The 17,788-nt window shown below is 40.3% G+C and overlaps 1 protein-coding gene across 3 annotated transcripts in view; it reads right to left on the reverse strand.

Annotated features, from left to right (window-relative positions):
* Positions 1–17,788, reverse strand: part of SLC12A1 (solute carrier family 12 member 1) — an 86,211-nt gene that overhangs the window by 13,852 nt on the left and 54,571 nt on the right. For all 3 annotated transcript variants that reach the window (XM_045901898.1, XM_045901896.1, XM_045901899.1), the window contains exons 19-22: positions 14,262–14,344; positions 3,356–3,499; positions 418–549; positions 68–179 (exon numbers count right to left, since the gene is read on the reverse strand). In XM_045901898.1, coding sequence (XP_045757854.1) covers positions 68–179; positions 418–549; positions 3,356–3,499; positions 14,262–14,344 — 471 coding nt within the window. The remainder of the gene's footprint in view (positions 1–67; positions 180–417; positions 550–3,355; positions 3,500–14,261; positions 14,345–17,788) is intronic.

Genomic DNA, 17,788 nt, shown 5'->3' on the forward strand with positions numbered 1-17,788 from the left:
TTAAAATTAAAGCATTAAAGCAACAGACGTCCAAAGTGCTCTAACACAGAAGTGATGAATTACTTACGCTATTTTTTCTTCTTCAATGCGGTTGATCTTTCCTCCAACATAGATTCTTAATTTACAGTCTTTCCACTTTTTTCTGAGAGTCAAGATATAGGGGATAAGGAGTGTTAACCCTGAAAAAAGAATAAATTATGACAGAAAGAATGGATATATCTTGCTGAAAGGAAATGAATAGCTTTAAATCTTTATTCATTCTCATACTCATTGCTCCTAAATAATTTAAAGTCTTGGGAAAACACAGAAATATTATTCTTCAAGTGATACCATTTTCATATACCTTCCCGTGCAGTTTGTTAAATTGATCAACATAGCAATTCTGCACCCTAGTGTATATTCTGGAATTGTTTTTACCTCCATCATCAAACAACCACCACACATCAATTGTGCCTTTTCCTTGCTTCTTTTTAAATTGGGTGCTGGCTTCTACCAGTTTCTGGTTGAACTCCCCCACGTGCATCGACTGGATTGTGTTCATGCTGCTGTCTGTAATGAAAGAAAAAGTAGTAGACCTATTTGTCTTTTGAAGAAAGAAACAAAATAACTTGCCAATAAATCTATTCAGGAAAATAGAGGAAGGGTCATGAATCTGTAAGCTTTTTTATCCTTATAGGGAAACAGTGAGCTCGGGGAAAGGGAGATAAAGGTCAAGTCCCACAGTAATTTAGATCACCTTTAATAGTTCAAAAGAATTTCATATTGGTTTCATGATCACAGTTTTCATTATAAAGCTGTAGATTATTTTCAGGTCTCTAGTAATCTCAGGGCAGAATTATTACTTAGGCAGGTAACGATGCTAAATGATCTGCTACAATAGCCAAAATACCCCTATTTTTAAAAACTTCAACTATAACTCAACTTAATCCTATTTTCAAATTTACTTGGAAGTAGAAAATGTGGTGATTGGTTTTCTAGAGATAAGCAATAGGATCAGGAGTGTTTCTTCATTGGAGCATTGATTTGAGTGCAATTGGTGTAAATTCCATGCATATCTGGATTATAAAGGTGGCTAGGGACCAAATGCATCTTGACTCTATGACCCTTTGGTCCTAATGTCAGCCTAGCTTGCTTTCCTGTTTTCAAGGAGCCTTGTGAAGGGAAACCCCTGAGCTATCTGAATCTCTGTGAATGAGACAGAAAAGCCAGGAAATAAGGAGAGACAAAATTCCTTCACTTGAGGTAGAGATAAGGGTGCATAGAAAGTACTTATTTTTTTTTTTACATGCACTTTCCACCCTATCAAGGATCCAGCGAAAGTATACTAGGGAACTAGGCCAGTGTTTGCGCAGGACCCTGGCTTCTATTTGCCAGTTGAGATTTTCGTTGCTACACCATAGGTATCATTTCTCATTTCCACATCTTTTAAAGTTGTGACTTCATTGCTTCGTTTCAAAGAGATGGTGTTAGCAAAGTGCTTACAACAGCTGCTTCAGAGCTTCCTCTCTGATCTGAGAGGTTCTGAAGATGCTTTGTTCTGTCTTGCCGTTTCCACGTTTAGGGCCTGTCAGTTCTGAAGCAATTCTCTTACATGGCTTCTCTCTCCCTAGGACTGCTGAGGGAGAAAGCAAATATCTTTACAAAATGGACCAAACTCTGCCCCCACTTACATGCAAATCAAAGCATCCAGAGGACTCAGGCATTCATGCCTGAAGGTAGGGTTTGTCCTGATCTAGAACTCCAAAGAGTTGTCAATCAATGAAAGCCCAGAGCGGTGAAGGGGCCTCCTTTAGGGATGCGTTTGAAATTTGAGATGTTGGAAATAAAACATAACATTATTTTGCTTTTCTGAGCAATGAGACCTGTTGACTTGCAGAAGAGTACGTTTTTGCCAAAAGATTTGTGATGCAGAAACAGGATTCCAGAATAAATTATGAGTCCCTTTTCATTAATAAGAACATCGATGCTTCCCTCTTGCCCCATCAGCTAAAGAACAGTATTGGGCTATGACTTCTGAATTTTCCATTGCTTTTCCAGACTGTAACTAACATTGAATGATTGAATGGTAGAGCAGATTCAATGAATAGTTCACATTTCTCTGAATAAACCAAATAATTGAAAAGGAAAGAAGACAGTTAGCATCCAGATGGTCTTATTCTACTATTTACACCCTGGAGGCCCTGATGTACCTCCAACTTGAGATTCAAACACATCATTTTCCTAGACAATGTCATGTTAAGGTGGGCAATACTTAGTAGGTTTTTCTATAGCCCATGGAATATTCCAGGAACCCAAGTGTACTTCTAGTATTTGAAGGGGGGCAGTGTTTACATTTCATGTTATTCTATATAAATATATAAAAATATTGTATTACAGGGGAAACTTTGTCCTTGGGCTATAGTAGGAAAACAAGCAAACAGAATCAAACCTTCCCCAGGGTGTTAGAGGGCCTCATTGAAGGATCTCTTTGAAAGTTTGGATCCTGTCAAACTGGACCAGAAGCCTTCTAAGTCTCAATTTGGATCTTGCTGTTTGACTCGAAAACCCTCCCAGAGAAATGATCTTTTCTGGGGCTCACACCAAGTGATTACATTAAGTGTAGGATTATTTGTGTACGTTAACATTCTAATTTTCTACCAGCAGAGGTCGCCGTGGGCCTCATTAAACTCAAACCTGCAGTGTTTTGGGAAAGAAAGCGATTTTCAATTTTCAAAAAAAGTCAGATGTTTGAATCACCTGTTTATAAGTTTTATAAAAAGCTCTCATTCTGTAGTCTTCCATGCCTGGGGTGCATACTGGACGTTCAGAGGTAAATGTACCACTCAGCTGAAATCTACAGGTAATTAGTATCAGTGAAGTTCCAAGTCCAGAATTCTGATTTGTGTTAAGATAGATGCTTTTTCAAAATTAGGGATCTCATTTACCTGTACTAGTCAACTTTTAGCCTCCTGAAATGTCTGCAAGGGGTATGTAAGGTGTGTGTGTGTGTGTGTGGGTGGGTGTGGGTGTGTGTAGATAAATCCATTTGGGTATTGGTTCTTAAATTTCTATCCCCTTTCCATCTTAACTAAGAAATGTCCATTTCATGGCACTCAAATCCATGTAGGCACTATAGGACTCCCAAACCAATATTATTATTTTAAAATTAAGGTTTTACAGTGAGATGGCACAAAGGGCTTATTGTTACTGATAAATAACTTATACATTTCATCTGTACTACTGTCTTGAAAGAAGCGTCTTTCAGTCCTTCGCTAACTCAGTGCCCCCAACATCTCAGATGCTGACTTCTGACCCCTCTCGATACTCAAGCAGTGGCTCATTTCGTATATTTCTTGTGAATTTTAGAAGTACTTACCTTTCTTAGGAGCTGGCTTAGTAATGTTCAACTTGCTAGCTTTTTTAAAGAAGCCTCGGATGCCTCCACTTCCTTCTTCACATTCATTATCTTTGATAGTGGCTTCCAAAGCCAGTCTCTCCTGTTCCAATTTCTCTAATTCATCTAATGCAAGAAGACAAAAATCACTTACTTAATTCAGAGTAACAAAGTTTCCAGGAGCAACCTTATAAAGTGTTTTAATATAAAAAACGGTGTCCCATTTGCAACGATGTGGATGGAGCTAGAGAGTATTATGCTAAGTGAAATAAGTGGAATATTCCACTATATGTGGACTTTAAGAAAGAAAAACAGATGAACATACGGGAAGGAGGAAAAAGGAGAGAGGGAAACAAACCAGAAGAGACTCTTTTTTTTTCTTTTTTAAAGATTTTATTTATTTATTTGACAGAGGGAGCGAGCACACAAACAGGGAGAGCAGCAGAGGGAGAGGGAGAAGCAGACTCACCAGTGTGCAGGGAGCCCAATGTGGGACTTGATCCCAGGACCCTAAGATCATGACCTGAGCCAAAGGCAGACGTTTAACTGACTGCGCCACCCACGTGTCCCCATAAGAAACTCTTAATGATAGAGAACAAACCGAGGGTTGCTGGAGAGGAGATGGGTGGGGATGGGCTAGGTGGGTGATGGGTATTAAGGAGGGCACTTGTAAAAGAAAAAAAGGAAGGCACTTGTGATGAGCACTGGGTGTTGTATGTAGATGATGAATCGCTGAATTCTACTCCAGAAACCAATATTGCACTGTATGTTAACTAAGTAAAATTTAAATAAAAAGTAAATAAAAAATAAAACATGGTGTCTGTGCAATAAAATTATTATACATCATATGATTTTTTCCAAATGATTATCAAAAAGTAATACATACCAGCAAATTGTATTCAGAAAGTAATAACAAGCTCAGGAAATAGCTCTATGTGTTGTTACAATACATGAAGTTACTAGGTTTTTATTTGTGAGGGTAAGGGAGTTTAATGACATCTTCATTCACTTCCGGCAAAACCCAAAAAGCCAGATCCGCTGTACGTAAGATCATGTACACGGTACGCCACTGATTTACTGACCTAAACCCCTGGGTTGGGTATTTGACAAGCGGAAGTGCCAAAGTATACCGGGTGTATATCAGGCACACGACAATGCCTCCTGAATTGCAGCATAAAACTAGACAGCAAGAATTAAGGACAGGTAACCAAACCTTATATAAAGCCTTGGATGAGCTCTGAATAGAAATTACAGTGAAAAATGTCCACTAACCATTCTTTTTTTTTTTTTTTTTTTTTTAAGAGAGAGAGAATGCACACACGGGAGCAGGGAGAGGGAGAGAATCCTAAGCAGGCTTCACACCCAGCATGGAGCCCTCACGACCCTGAGATCATGACCTGAGCTGAAATCAAGAGTTAAATGCTTGACCGACTGAGCCACCCAGGCACCCCAACAATTCTTTCTCATAAGCAAAATACTTTCTGGAATGAATGACCAAAGTGAAAGAAAGAAAAACTGAGGTTTCTGTGTGCCTGTCAGAGTCCAAATGGCTAAGAAGGGTCTCACGACAGTCGAGTCTGGAGCAAGAGGTTCAGCCGTGTAGCTTCCTGTCCAGGGCTGAGACCCACTATCCAAGTTTTGATGTGGCATCTGGCTGCCTTTTATCTTTTTTGGATTCTGATCGTGACCACAAATTCCTAACTGCTATGTAAGGCCTTGCATCCCTTTCTGACGTCAACCTGCATTGGATCAGGGTGAATAAGACTTTAAGAGCCATCAGGGGACAGTGTTACCGAATGACAGGCATTCTTGCTTACAGTGGGCAAGGGGGCCTCTTGTCAGACCCCTCATCTTCTTGCTTTCTGGGAGCAGAGACTTAGAAAATGAGCAATATTCTGAGGAACACAGTAGAAAACCTAGCTTCAGTGTTACAAAACACTGGTAGGGCTTCTGTAAATGTCAACCCTTGGAGTCTGTTGCCTTATCTATCTGGGAAGCGAAGCTATACAAATTCTCGATTTATCAATTATGTACTAACTAAATCTGTCAAGACACTCACATCCCTAGACGGTGCTGTGTTATGCAGCTCCACAGAATTGTCTGGCCTCTTTCCAGGTCTTAGCAATTAATCTTTTGCCAGTGGCATGAGATTTAAGGTCAAATCACCCATGTGATTTCCCCAAAGCTTCAAAGGTTCTCAAGATCAGCAACTGTAGAAAATCTAAGAAATTAGACTGATGGTATTAAAGCTCAGACAGGAGTTGCTTACCCCTGACTTTCGAGAGGTGAACACAAGCTGCATTGCATGGGAGGTCGTGACCGGTGACAGCTCTGCGGCGGGCTTTATGTGACACGAAGCGAGTCATTGACTTTTCCTATGCCTCTGATTTCCTATCTGTGAAATGGAAAATTGTAACCCTTCCCCTTTCCAACTCTCCCAGCTTCGCAAAAAGAATAAACAACAGTTTCTGCATGGTGCTTTGTGGCTCCTTAAAGAACAAAGCAACGAGCGTGTTCTACAGGCGGTGTATTCATGCAACCACTGGAAATAGACTTAGTCATGCAAAGCAAATTGAGTATTTTGAGAAGCTTGGGAGTTATTTTAGCAATTACTATTTATTGCACACTCTTTGGGTGCCCAGGACTGTGCTGCATATTATTCCTTCCCAAATGACTCTGAGATAGTTACTATTATTACTCTCATTTTGTAGATGAAGAAACTGAGGCTCAGAGAAGTTATTTGTCTGATGCCACCCGGAAAATAACAGGGTTCAAATGAAAAGAGGCCGGCTTGACTCCAGATCCTGCATGCTTCCCACTCTGAAGACCTTTTGCTTTTTGCTCGTTACTCTTATCTCAGATTTGTTCCATTAACCTCCAACACTTCATTGTCAGGCGAACCTAAACACTCTCGGGCATATGGTGTAATGCCAAGTTAGCTCCCCCAAAAGATGGCCCCTCCTGCATGTCATTTTAAAGGGAGGACCCTGAAGACACAGGTACAGATGACAGGCTGCCCCCCAGGGCAACACCACGGGAGACGTCACCGGCCCAGGGAATGGCCCCCTAGCTATTATCTACCGTTTGGGATGCTGCGGGGGTCCAGCTGTGGGGTAACCTCCTCTTTGCAGTTGTCTGGAAGGTGCATATTGGCGAGCTTCTTTGGGGGGTAATGGCAAGCAGTGCCACACTGGGGAAGGGTTTCTTTTGCTTTCCTTTTTTGGCAGCCTCCTGCACACCCTGTGATGAGGTGCTAGTTGCCACGTTCTTTGTCCTCGAGTTTGGACAAAGGAGGAAAAAAGATAAATCCTCCTTTGTCACAGAGTCAGCTGGCTGAGTGAGCTGGGAGCTACTCCAACTATTTGCTCAAACGTATGTACACAGCCCATCCTGGACAGAGCAGACTGAAAAATCCTAGGCCCCAGAGACAAAACCAGACTTCGCTGGAATGCATCAGATTCAGCAGTCCCCTCAAAGACAACAGACAGAGGCCCACAGAGAGCAGTCTGTTCTACGGGCGAAGATCTGCTTGCTTGGCCATCTTGGATTTTCACATCCACCAAGTGGTCTGATCCCTTGCACCATGATTTTGCAAATTCTTATTAGAGCTAATTCTTAATTATTCACTTTGTAGGTGATCTAAGGCCTCCTCCCATCCAGTCCATCCTTTCCTAATTTCAGTGCTAAGCAGAAGTGACGGTTTGATGATCTGTTCTGAATGATCTATCTGGTGTACTGCTCGCCTCTGTTCGCGTGCGAGTCCACAGTAGACTTTGTCAAAACATTTCTTTCAACAAGAGTACTGGCTAGCCGACTTGCAAAAGTGTACCATTGGACACAAGGGGGTGAGCCCAGGGAGTATGGATTGATAGGCATAAACTGATTTCCACGAGGCTGATGATAACCATTACTCATTCCATCAGAACTGCATTTGTGATGTTCTGGATTCACAAAGCCCTTTCCACAGAGGATCTTATCTGATCCCAACGCCACTACTGGGATGCAGGCAGAACTCGTGGCATTCTCCCCATTTGACTGTGGAGGAAACTGGCTCAGACAGTTCAAGGTTGCACAGCTGGTGATGCAAGGTCCTGCTTCCAATCCTAGCGTTTTCCCTCATTACCATCCTTCCTCAGCAATACGCTCTGATCGCCAATATCTGCCTGCTGAAGAAATACACAGTCTGCATTTTTTTTTTGAAGAGGCCATCCCCCAATTATAATGCTTCATCTTTCCATGAGACTCTGCTTCAAACTTTGTTCCAGTAACTACACCTGTGTGATGGGGAATAGAGTTTTAAGACACATGTTTATTTTAATTCCTCTGGACTGCAAATTCCTAGAGGGTAGCTTATGCCATATTTCATCGCCCCCATTTACTGAGAGTTTCTTTTGTGCCATGTACAATGCCAAATATTTTTGCAGCTGTAGTATCCTTTAATCCAAGATAGTAAATCTGTGAGCTAAATGCTATAATTATTTCTACCTGAAAATGTGAAAAGTGAAACAGAAAAGATGAGTAATTTGACTAAGGCTACTCGGCCAAAAAGCATCGAGCTGGAATTTGAACCCAGGTCTGACCGATTTCAAAGCCTACGCTTAGAGTTCTCACATTCTTAGTTGTGCCCACGCCTCCCTACTCATGCCTACCACCAGGACAAACACTCAAGAATAGTCTGTTGGAATAAAAGAACAAGTCAGTGCTATTCAACACAGTTCAATACATTTAAAAGTATCTCTATAAAGGAAGGAAAACAAAAGGATAGTTGTCAGGGCTGAGCATGTGTAAAGTACTGTGTGCAGAGGGTACAAAACACAGTGTTGAAAAGAAGCAGGGTTAATGCTGTATACAGAGTTATAAAAAGGGGACCTAATAGAGGCTGATGGTACAAACCAGGATAGGATGTGACAAACCAGGATGGAATGTGACAGGCAGAACTGAGCAGAAGAATGATGAGAGGCAGGGAAAGGAATCCTTTCCCTGGAAAGACCTGCCACCTGAACATCAGGTAGGAATTTGAAGCTTCCATAGTAGATAATTCTATAGTCTATCATGATTTACAAAACCACAATGCTAGCAAGAGACAGTGAGAGGGGAGAGAGAGAGAGAGAGAGGGAGAGAGAGAGAGAGAATCAAAGCCTGCCGGTCTCTCATTCCAAGAGTAAGGGAATCCCTGAGGTTCTAATGATGGAGAAAAAGCTTAGGCTCTCTGTTCTCTCAGTTGAGTGGGTTTCTAACCAATTTTTCAGACATAACCCCAAACAGTTCTCATAGTAAGAACCCTGAGCCCCATCTTCATACTAATGCCAAAACCACTTGAAGAATAGTTACCCATTCTCCAATGTTTTATAAATTGATTGTATGGTAACCAACTGGAGTGACTATAGTTTGAAATTCAACTTACTTGTCAGGATTGCCTCATATGTTCTATTCTCAGTCTTTTTTTTTTTTTTTAAGATGTTTTTAGAAATAGGCAGGAGTCTACACATTATGATTTACTTTGAAGCTCAAGGATGGAGAGCAGTCAATTATCTGACAGCAGAACAGGGAGCAGGAAACCCACCGAGGAATCGTGTCCCCTCCCACTTCACAGCAACCTTTCTCTTTATTAATTATTAAATTATGATTCTTTCCTGAGTCAATCAGCTCAAAGCTGTAAATGCTTACATGAATCAACGTGACTTACCCCAGGTGAAGTCTCGCCGAATTGAAGGCAGGAAACCATCCTGCAGTGGTCGTCTTCCAATCAAGTAATTATTTACTACGCTGCCATCTGTCTTTATTTTGCTAAGCCACTCCATCAGACACAGCAGAATCCCTGTGCTCTGAGATGGTCATAAATCTTGTAGTACTTACACCGAACACTTGACCGCAATATATTGCAGATCACGTTTCATCACTTTTTCCTACCAGTACAATTTGGACTCTTTGTTGTAGTTGGCAAACTTGCTAAATACCTCTGGGAGGCCAACAATATGAAATATCACATTTTTGGTGTTGTCAGTCAATAAATTGATTTATTAAGAGAACTATCAGCCATCGGTATTGGAAGAGTTGCTGCGGTATACAAGTTAGAATGTTATGAGCATTGATCTTATTTATATACAAAAGTTATTCTCCTCACATAAGCCTGTGACACAGTATAGAAATAACTGTCATTAGCTGGTAAATTACCTATAAAACTGATTTCTATTCACTGCTTTATTAACTACAGTATATAGGCACTCTGAATTGCTAATATTTCCTTTAAATTATAATCTGTGATGACACTGTCGTGCCTGTGTTGGAAAAACTATGATGATAATCATTAACATAGTGTAATGCAATACTTAAGATTTATCAGGCTCTTATTAAGCCCTATATTACAGTATAATATAATGAAACACAAGCTTATTTCTTCCAATTCAAAATCTAATATGGGGGTGGTGTCATAGATTACATAAACTTCAAAACAATGCATGGAAATGTGGCATAAAGTTAATTTCTATCATTATGCTGTTGTTTTTCTGCATGTTCTTTATGTATTTGTATAACCCTGTTTTTTATTTACCCTAGATAATTGGAACTGATAATTATTTTATTAACATCCAACTGTATTTTTCCTTTCTTGACTAAGAAGCAGAAAGATTTCAAACATCAAAGTTGATATAAATTGGATACATCCCTTGGGAAATTAAAAGGGGATGCAGTTCACGGCCAGGATTCTTTCAGAAATACTACAAAATTTGCTTGCTGTATCGCCTTACAGGACTAAACTGACGGTGCCATTTTGGCGGATGGAGCAGTAAAGGTGGGAGCAATATTTTCCAGCTACATCACATCTTTTGGCTTGAAGAGATCAACATAACGTACAAAGCAAACGTGTAATCTAAATACAAACTGTATTTTGTATTCTCATTTTTTAGATGGGAAAACATTATAGCACAAAAGGCAACAAAGTTAAAGCAAAATGTAGAAAGTTAGCAACGAACAGATCTCTTAATATTAGATTTTTGTAATTGTCCTTAACATCATGTCTAACTTATCATAGACAGGCACCCCCCCCCCCCCTGAGGAATTGTTCCATTCCCATATCTCAGATTTCACTTTGGCTCTCCTTATCTTAGTCATTGTTCTCTCTAGGTCTCCTTCTTAAAGGATAGAATAGCAGTTTCAAACAGACATAGGTTTGAATCGTACTTCTACCAATTGCTAGCCTTGTGAATCTTGGGTAAACCTCAATTTATTAGCTGTAAAACGGGGACAAAGATAGTGCTTTCTCCATAGGGTAGTTGGGATGACAAGTGTTATATGTGAACATGAAGCATATACAGGGCGCATAATAAATGCTCAAAAATGGTTAAGGGCACCTGGTTGGGCACAGAGCATGCGACTCTTGATCCTGGCATTGTGAGTTCAACTCCATGTTGGGCATGGAGCCTACTTTAAAAAAATGTTAGCTGTTGTTGCTGCTAATGTATTAAGTTCTACTAGAAAGAACTATAAATTAATCATGAACACTGAATGGGAATTAGTATATCCATCTGGAGATGTAAAATGTCCATAAAAGAGAATAGGGGCATAAAAAAAGAAGCCTGAAGGCACCAGACTATCCTCTTTGCTACAATTTTGCACAGGATAGACTCTCACTTTTATTTTTTAAAGCTCTTCCTACATAATCATAGAGTATTCATATCAGACAGTGGTCCTCTAGCCTATATAAACGCTTGATCTCCAATTTCGTCTTCTTTCTCCTCCCTTACAACACACCAGCATGGCTGCATCAGGAAGTTCACCTCATCCTCTCACACCGCCTTCTGCTATGATGGAGACAATCCTACATGGCCAAATAGAATCTGGACCATCAGGCACCAGCCCTCTTGGATCTCTTGCAGGCTTTTCCTTTCTGCTGAACAGATCCAGCAAAATCCTGAGCCTCCTCTACCTGGAGACCAAATGCTGCTAGACAAAAACTGGACAACTAGCAAGACTGCTCCATCTTCAAAGAGAACTGAGAGCACTGTGCACAATCTTCCTCAATCTACCACTCCACTCTTTCAAATCTGCATACCTCATAATTAATCCTTATCTCTTTTGCTCTAATATTAGAAGATGAAGCTTTTTTTTTTCCTGTTTCAAGCCCCTGCTTTCATCCACGCCCTTCTCTTTTTTTTTTTTAAGATTTTATTTATTTATTTGAGAGAGAGAATGAGAGAGAGAGAGAGCATGAGAGGGGGAGGGTCAGAGGGAGAAGCAGACTCCCTGCTGAGCAGGGAGCCCGATGTGGGACTCGATCCCGGGACTCCAGGATCATGACCTGAGCCGAAGGCAGTCGCTTAACCAACTGAGCCACCCAGGCGCCCCAATCCACGCCCTTCTCTTGATTCATCCTGTTCCTCCAGAATCTTACTCCATGGGTCATCCTTTTTTTTTTTTTTTTTTACCTCCACCTTCAATTGCCCGTATTCTCTTGGGCCCATTTCCTCAGTCTGAAAACATCCCCCTCTCTTCCATTCTAAGGTTGATGGGTCTTCCTATGGTAAATCTCCTCAATCTCATTCCTCCCCACTGCATCCAAACTTCTCAAAGTGGTGGGTCACACCCATATTCTCTGCTTCATCATCTCATATTTTGTGTTCAGCCCACTGCAATCTGGATCCTGTCAGCACTGTCTACAGATACTCGTCTCACTAAGATTATCAATTATCAATTGCCTTGTCAATTGCATTTCATTCACAATCTTACTGGTATTTCCTGCTGTATTTGACAATAATGATGATTCTTATTTGAGCACCATGCTCGCATGGCTTCCATGACACCACAGATTCCTGGTTCCTTTACCTCTCTGAACACTCCTTTCTGTTCCTTCTTTGGGGCTCTTACCCTGTGTCTTAGGGCTCTTGACTAGATGCACTCTTTGGATTATTTTTTCCAGTGTCCTTGTTTCAATTTTTACCTGATCTATGATGTCTTCTGTATCAGTCCACTCGGCTTGCCATAACACATACCAAAGACTGGGTGCTTAAACAACAGACATTTATTCTCTCACAGTTCTGGAGACTAGAAGTCCAAGATCAAGGTGTTGGCAGGGTGGTTTCATTCTGAAGCCTCATTCCTTGGATTGTAGATGGTTGTCTTTTCCCTTTCCTCTGTGCTTGTCTGTGTCTTAATCTCTTTTCATAACGACACCAGCCATATTGGATTAAGGCCCACCCTAGTGATCTTATTTTATCTGACTTACCTCTTAAAAGAACTTGTCTCCAAATACAGTCACATTCTGAGGTTAGGACTTCACCATAGAATTCATAGAAAATAGTTTGGTGCATAACATCTCCTAAATCTGCATCTCCAGCTCACACTTCTTTAAGACCAGGACTGTCTAACTGCCTATTGGATATTTCTGGTAGAATTTCCCATAAGAGATTATTTAAACCTATTCTTCCTCTGTGTTTCCCATTTCCACAGGCAGCACCACCATTCATGTAGTCAGCTAAGGGGTCTTTTTCATTCCTCCCTTTCCCATATCCCACACATCCAACCAACCCCCACATTTGCTCTCTGTGCCTCCAAAGTACTCCTGTCCTTTCCTCTCCATCCCTGGCTCTAGTTCAGGCTGTCGCCTTCTCTGCCTTTGATTATCATAAAAATGTTTTTGATTTTTGATTTGTCTCCCTGTTTCCATTCTAGTCCCCTTTGAGTCCATGTCCCCTCACTTAAAACTCTTCAATGGTTCCTCATTGTCCGCAGAATATGCCCACACTTTTTAATGCAGCAAATGAGGCTTTTAAAATTAGGATCTTATATCAGCAGCCTCAAATTTCACTATTGTCTGTTCATACTTTCTACTTCAGTAACATGAATCTACTCTGGGTAGCCCATATAACCCATTCTTCCATAATCTCATGTATTCATTCCTTTGCTGATGCTCTCCTCTTTGCCAGGAATGTTGTTCCCCAAACTCTCTCATTTCTCTCTTGCCCAACATTGCCTACTTAACTCTAATCATCTCTAGGGTAATTTCCTCCAGAAAGACTTCTTGGAGTCAGATGCCCTTCTCTCTTTCCCATAATACTCTATTGATATGCTTATTGGCACATGAATGATATACCCATTCCCATTTCTAGGCTGTGAGTCTCTTGAGGATATAGACTTTTATTAGCCTTGGTTTACCCAGCACTGTCATTTACACCATACCTGGTGCACAAGAGACACCTAAAAAAAATAGCCCTTTGTTTTAGTGTCAGTCATCAGTGGATTCTATTTTGAAGTTCATCTAAAGAAATAAGTCACGAATGAGTGCGCTGTCCTAATGGTTCAATGACTCTTTAGATGTGTCCTTTATTTCATACAGAAGAGCGTATGTTTAAACTCTTAAGATTAAACAAGTGTACTAAATCCTCTATAGGGAAAAGCAGAATCACTAATCTGAATTAGTGTTTCTGCCTTGGACTTAGATTAGTGATTCACAGCATGATACATTCAGACTAATTTCCATGTTAGTTGCAAACCAGATCATAGACTCTTAAAAAACAAAATACATGGTTTTTCAAGGGAAGAATTAATCTTCATTTTCTCGAACATCTTGCAGAAATTAATTTGGCAGTTATTTTACCAAAGGTATTTATTTTCAATGATGCTGGCTTTGTAGTTTGGTGATAAGAAGAATAATTTATGACTGCCCTGGGTTATTCTATATTTCTGTTTAGCAGGACAAAGGCCTTTTGTGTTAGTAATGGGGAAAGCACTGGGAAAGTGGACACACTTCAGGTCAGCACAAGAATAAGTAAGCTCCATCACTGGGGGTTTTGTCTGTGTTGTACACTGCTCTATCCCCAGCACCTAGAAAAAGGCCAGGGCATGGAGTAGGTGCTCAATAAATATTTGTTGGTTGAATAAAGAAAGTACATACCTTGCACTTGAAGAACCTGAGAGATGTCAAACCCTTGGTTGATTCTGACTATGACCACACCAATCTCAAAGTCAAACGCATCACTGAAAGTGGAAGCAAAGTAGTTAGTGATTTAAAAGACTCCTTTAATCCTGAGGATTTGTACTAATAATAAGAGATCCTAAGATTCTCAATGCTAAGATTTTAATGTAACTAAACTATGAAAATTCACTTTAGAATATAGCCAAGAGCGATGCTGCTTCTGTTGGTTTGTTTTTCTCCTTTTCTTCTTTTTAAAAATGTATTCTGGATAAAGGTAACTAAGTCATTTACTCTGGAACCAATTTTTTCAAATAATACTGTCACCTAGAATTTTGATTAAGAGCTTGTCACATACTTTTAAAATAATTGTTTCTTTTCTAATGTAAGCACATATTTAGAACAGAGAGTTTCCAGGCTACAAAGACTCTTTGAAATTATGAGCCAAATCCCTACTTATTGAGAAAGAATCCTACAGCATTTCTGACATCAAGTTCCTGATTAAAAATATCTCTGGTTCCTCCAAAGAACTTTCACCATTGACTCTGGGCAGACCATTTGAAGCAATGCTTTTTCATGGCAATCCTGTGCCATTAAAGTTGGCTGTTGCCTTCTCTACACTCAACCCAACAGAATTAGATTCTCTAGAAGGAAAAGAAAGGCTCTCTTTCTTTTATGTCTGTTCTTGTAGAATTTTTTTTTCTCTGCTCCTAAATATGGGGCAAACCAATTAGTACTTTGAATTTATTTAAAATTTTCTCCTTGGAGGTTCCTTTGTTCAGTCTCGAATGGATCTAAAGCCTAGTACCCTTCCCACTGAACGTGACCCTCTACCAGAAATAATGCAGTTTGTGATTGTCACACAAGTTTCTAATAGCCAAAGTGAACCTGAATTTTCAAATAATGATATAAACAAATTCAGTGTAATATGAACATCCATTCAACATTCAAACCATAAGTGATCGTCACCAAGCAACATAGACCCATTCTAGCAAAAGTTGCTAGAAAATAAATTCCCGAGAAATCTTGTTTCTAATTGTCCTTCATCATAAAAAGTAGACAATGTGTTCCACAAAAAATATTTGGATCTTGTGTTAGGCAGAATAATTTCAACCCCCCCAAAGACCTCCACATTCTCATTCCTGGAACCTGTGAATATGTCACCTTACATGGTAAAAGGAACTTTGCAGATATGATTAAGTTAGGGGCCTTGAGATGAGGAGATTAACTTAGGTTATCTGTCAGGGCCCAGTGTCATCACCAGGCTCCTTAAAGAGCATTTGGGAAGCAGGAGAGGAGGTCAGAGTAATAATGAGAAGGATTTGACCCTTCAAGAGCTTTGAAGACGGAGGAAGTGGGCCATGAGCAGTGGGCTGCCTCTAGAACTTAGAAAAGGCAAGGCTAGGGATTCTCTCCTAGAGCTTCCAAAAGAGGATAGAGCCTAGCCCACACCTTGATTTTAGCCCAGTGAATTAGGGTCAGATTTTTAGCCCACACGTCTGTAGGCTATGAAATTTGTAGAGTTTTAAACCACTAAGTTAGAGGTAATTTTTTTTTTACAACAGCCAATGAAAATCAATACATATTCTAATTAAAGTCAAACCATATGTAAGCATATTCTAAACATTTAAAATCTTTTATTCAAAGAAAAATGATAAAATATACTATTGTAATAATATCCTTCTGTTAACTGCTTTAAGTCATAAAAAAAAAAAAAAACAGAAAGAGAAAATATAATACAATGTGGATATATGATTGTCTTCCTTCTGTGTTGACCTCACTGCTATGGTAGTAAAGTCATCACAAGCTGAGCTGAGTTTTATACTAGTACAAATTTGAGCCACCTTAACATTGAACTTTACTACCGAGAAGACCAATTATTAATTTGGTATAAAAACCAGAAGTCTCCTTGGCCTAATATTACTGGGTTTGATTATTTTGGTCCCTTTGAATTCCTAGAATGTTTGGGATGGTGAGGAGGTTGGAAGATGACCCCAGATAATTTTGTATCAACTAATGGATGCTTAATGACTGAAGGTTTACATATGTCTTCCTGTTTGCTCCAACCCTTTTCTTCCAAAGATGAAGATGAAATTTCTTTCCTCTCCACCCCTTTATTCCCTGCCTCCCCCCACCCCCCACCCCGGGGTAAAGATGAAATTTTACTGAAGAATCTGGATTATGGAGAGCGGATCTGATCTGTTTCCAAGAATGGTGAGCAACGGACTGTGATTCTAAATATATCAAAATGCTGGTTGCTGAGCTTGGTAAAATTCTGACCCTGAGCACCTGCTTTGGCCTTAACCTACTGAACTCAGGGCACCAGCAGGGGCCACATGGCAGCAGGTGGCATCCAGGCTTCATACCTTTGGGAAACACAATTTGGGAGAATGCATTTAATACACAGGTTCTCTATGTTAGGAAGATTATCAAGTGAATTTCTGTTTGGTCAGTAATGCATATAAATTTCAGAAGATGAAAATGATCTTCTTATACTTCTTTTCAATAAACTAATACTAGAATGCTTTTGTAATGTTCCCCAAGTCTCCCCCAGATAATGATAAATATGATGCTCACTCTAGCAGGGGCCAGCAACCCAGCCTGGTACAAGAAGCACTGTGTATGTATATGCTTGTTTTGAAGGGGTAAGGCTTTCTTTCCTGTGTATTACAGATTTTTAAAGTGCAGCCAGATTTCGTGGGGCACAGTCTCTGCCCTGAGGTATGGAATCAGAGCAAAGCCAGACTCCAGACGGGAACTCTTCCATTTTCAGAGCTGTTGACAAAAGATGGCTGTTAGCATAGCTAACCTTGCCCCCCGGTGAGACAAATCTGGTTAAATATTTTTAAGCCTGGGAGAAAGGCTCAGTTTTCGAGAATGGTGACTGAAGACACTTTGAGACTTTCTATATGGGAAGAATTTGTTTTCTCTTATTCAGAAGAAGGAAACAAGCCAGATAATACTTGGGCTTTACATGTACTTTTGGGGGCAGCAGAGCATTGTGGTCATGAGTCTAAACTCTCAATTCGATTGTCCTGGGGGGCAATTCCGGCTTTGTCACAACACTGTCATCCTCGGCAGGTTACTTAATTTTTAACGTCTGTATCTCTACTTATAAAACGGGAAAAGTATTAGTACTACAAAGGCTTTTTGGGAGAATTAAACAGGATAATTCATGTCGAGGACACGAGCCTGTGACCTGCTAGTCTTTTTGGGACTATCATTATTGCCCTTGTCCCAAGACTTCCCCAATATTTAGATATGAGATGTCACGTTCCATTTAAAACTCACTTTTTGTTTTTCTTTTTGTTTTTTTAAAGATTTTTATTTATTTATTTGACAGAGAGAGACACAGCGAGAGAGGGAACACAAGCAGGGGGAGCGGGAGAGGGAGAAGCAGGTTTCCCGCGGAGCAGGGAGCCCGATGCGGGGCTCGATCCCAGGACCCTGGACTCATGATCTGAGCCGAAGGCAGACACTTAACGACTGAGCCACCCAGGCGCCCCTCA

This window comes from Mirounga angustirostris, unplaced genomic scaffold (assembly GCF_029215605.1).
Source record: "Mirounga angustirostris isolate CCGP_5_RB_7025 unplaced genomic scaffold, mMirAng1.0.hap1 SCAF_9, whole genome shotgun sequence".
Taxonomy (NCBI): Eukaryota; Metazoa; Chordata; class Mammalia; order Carnivora; family Phocidae; genus Mirounga; species Mirounga angustirostris.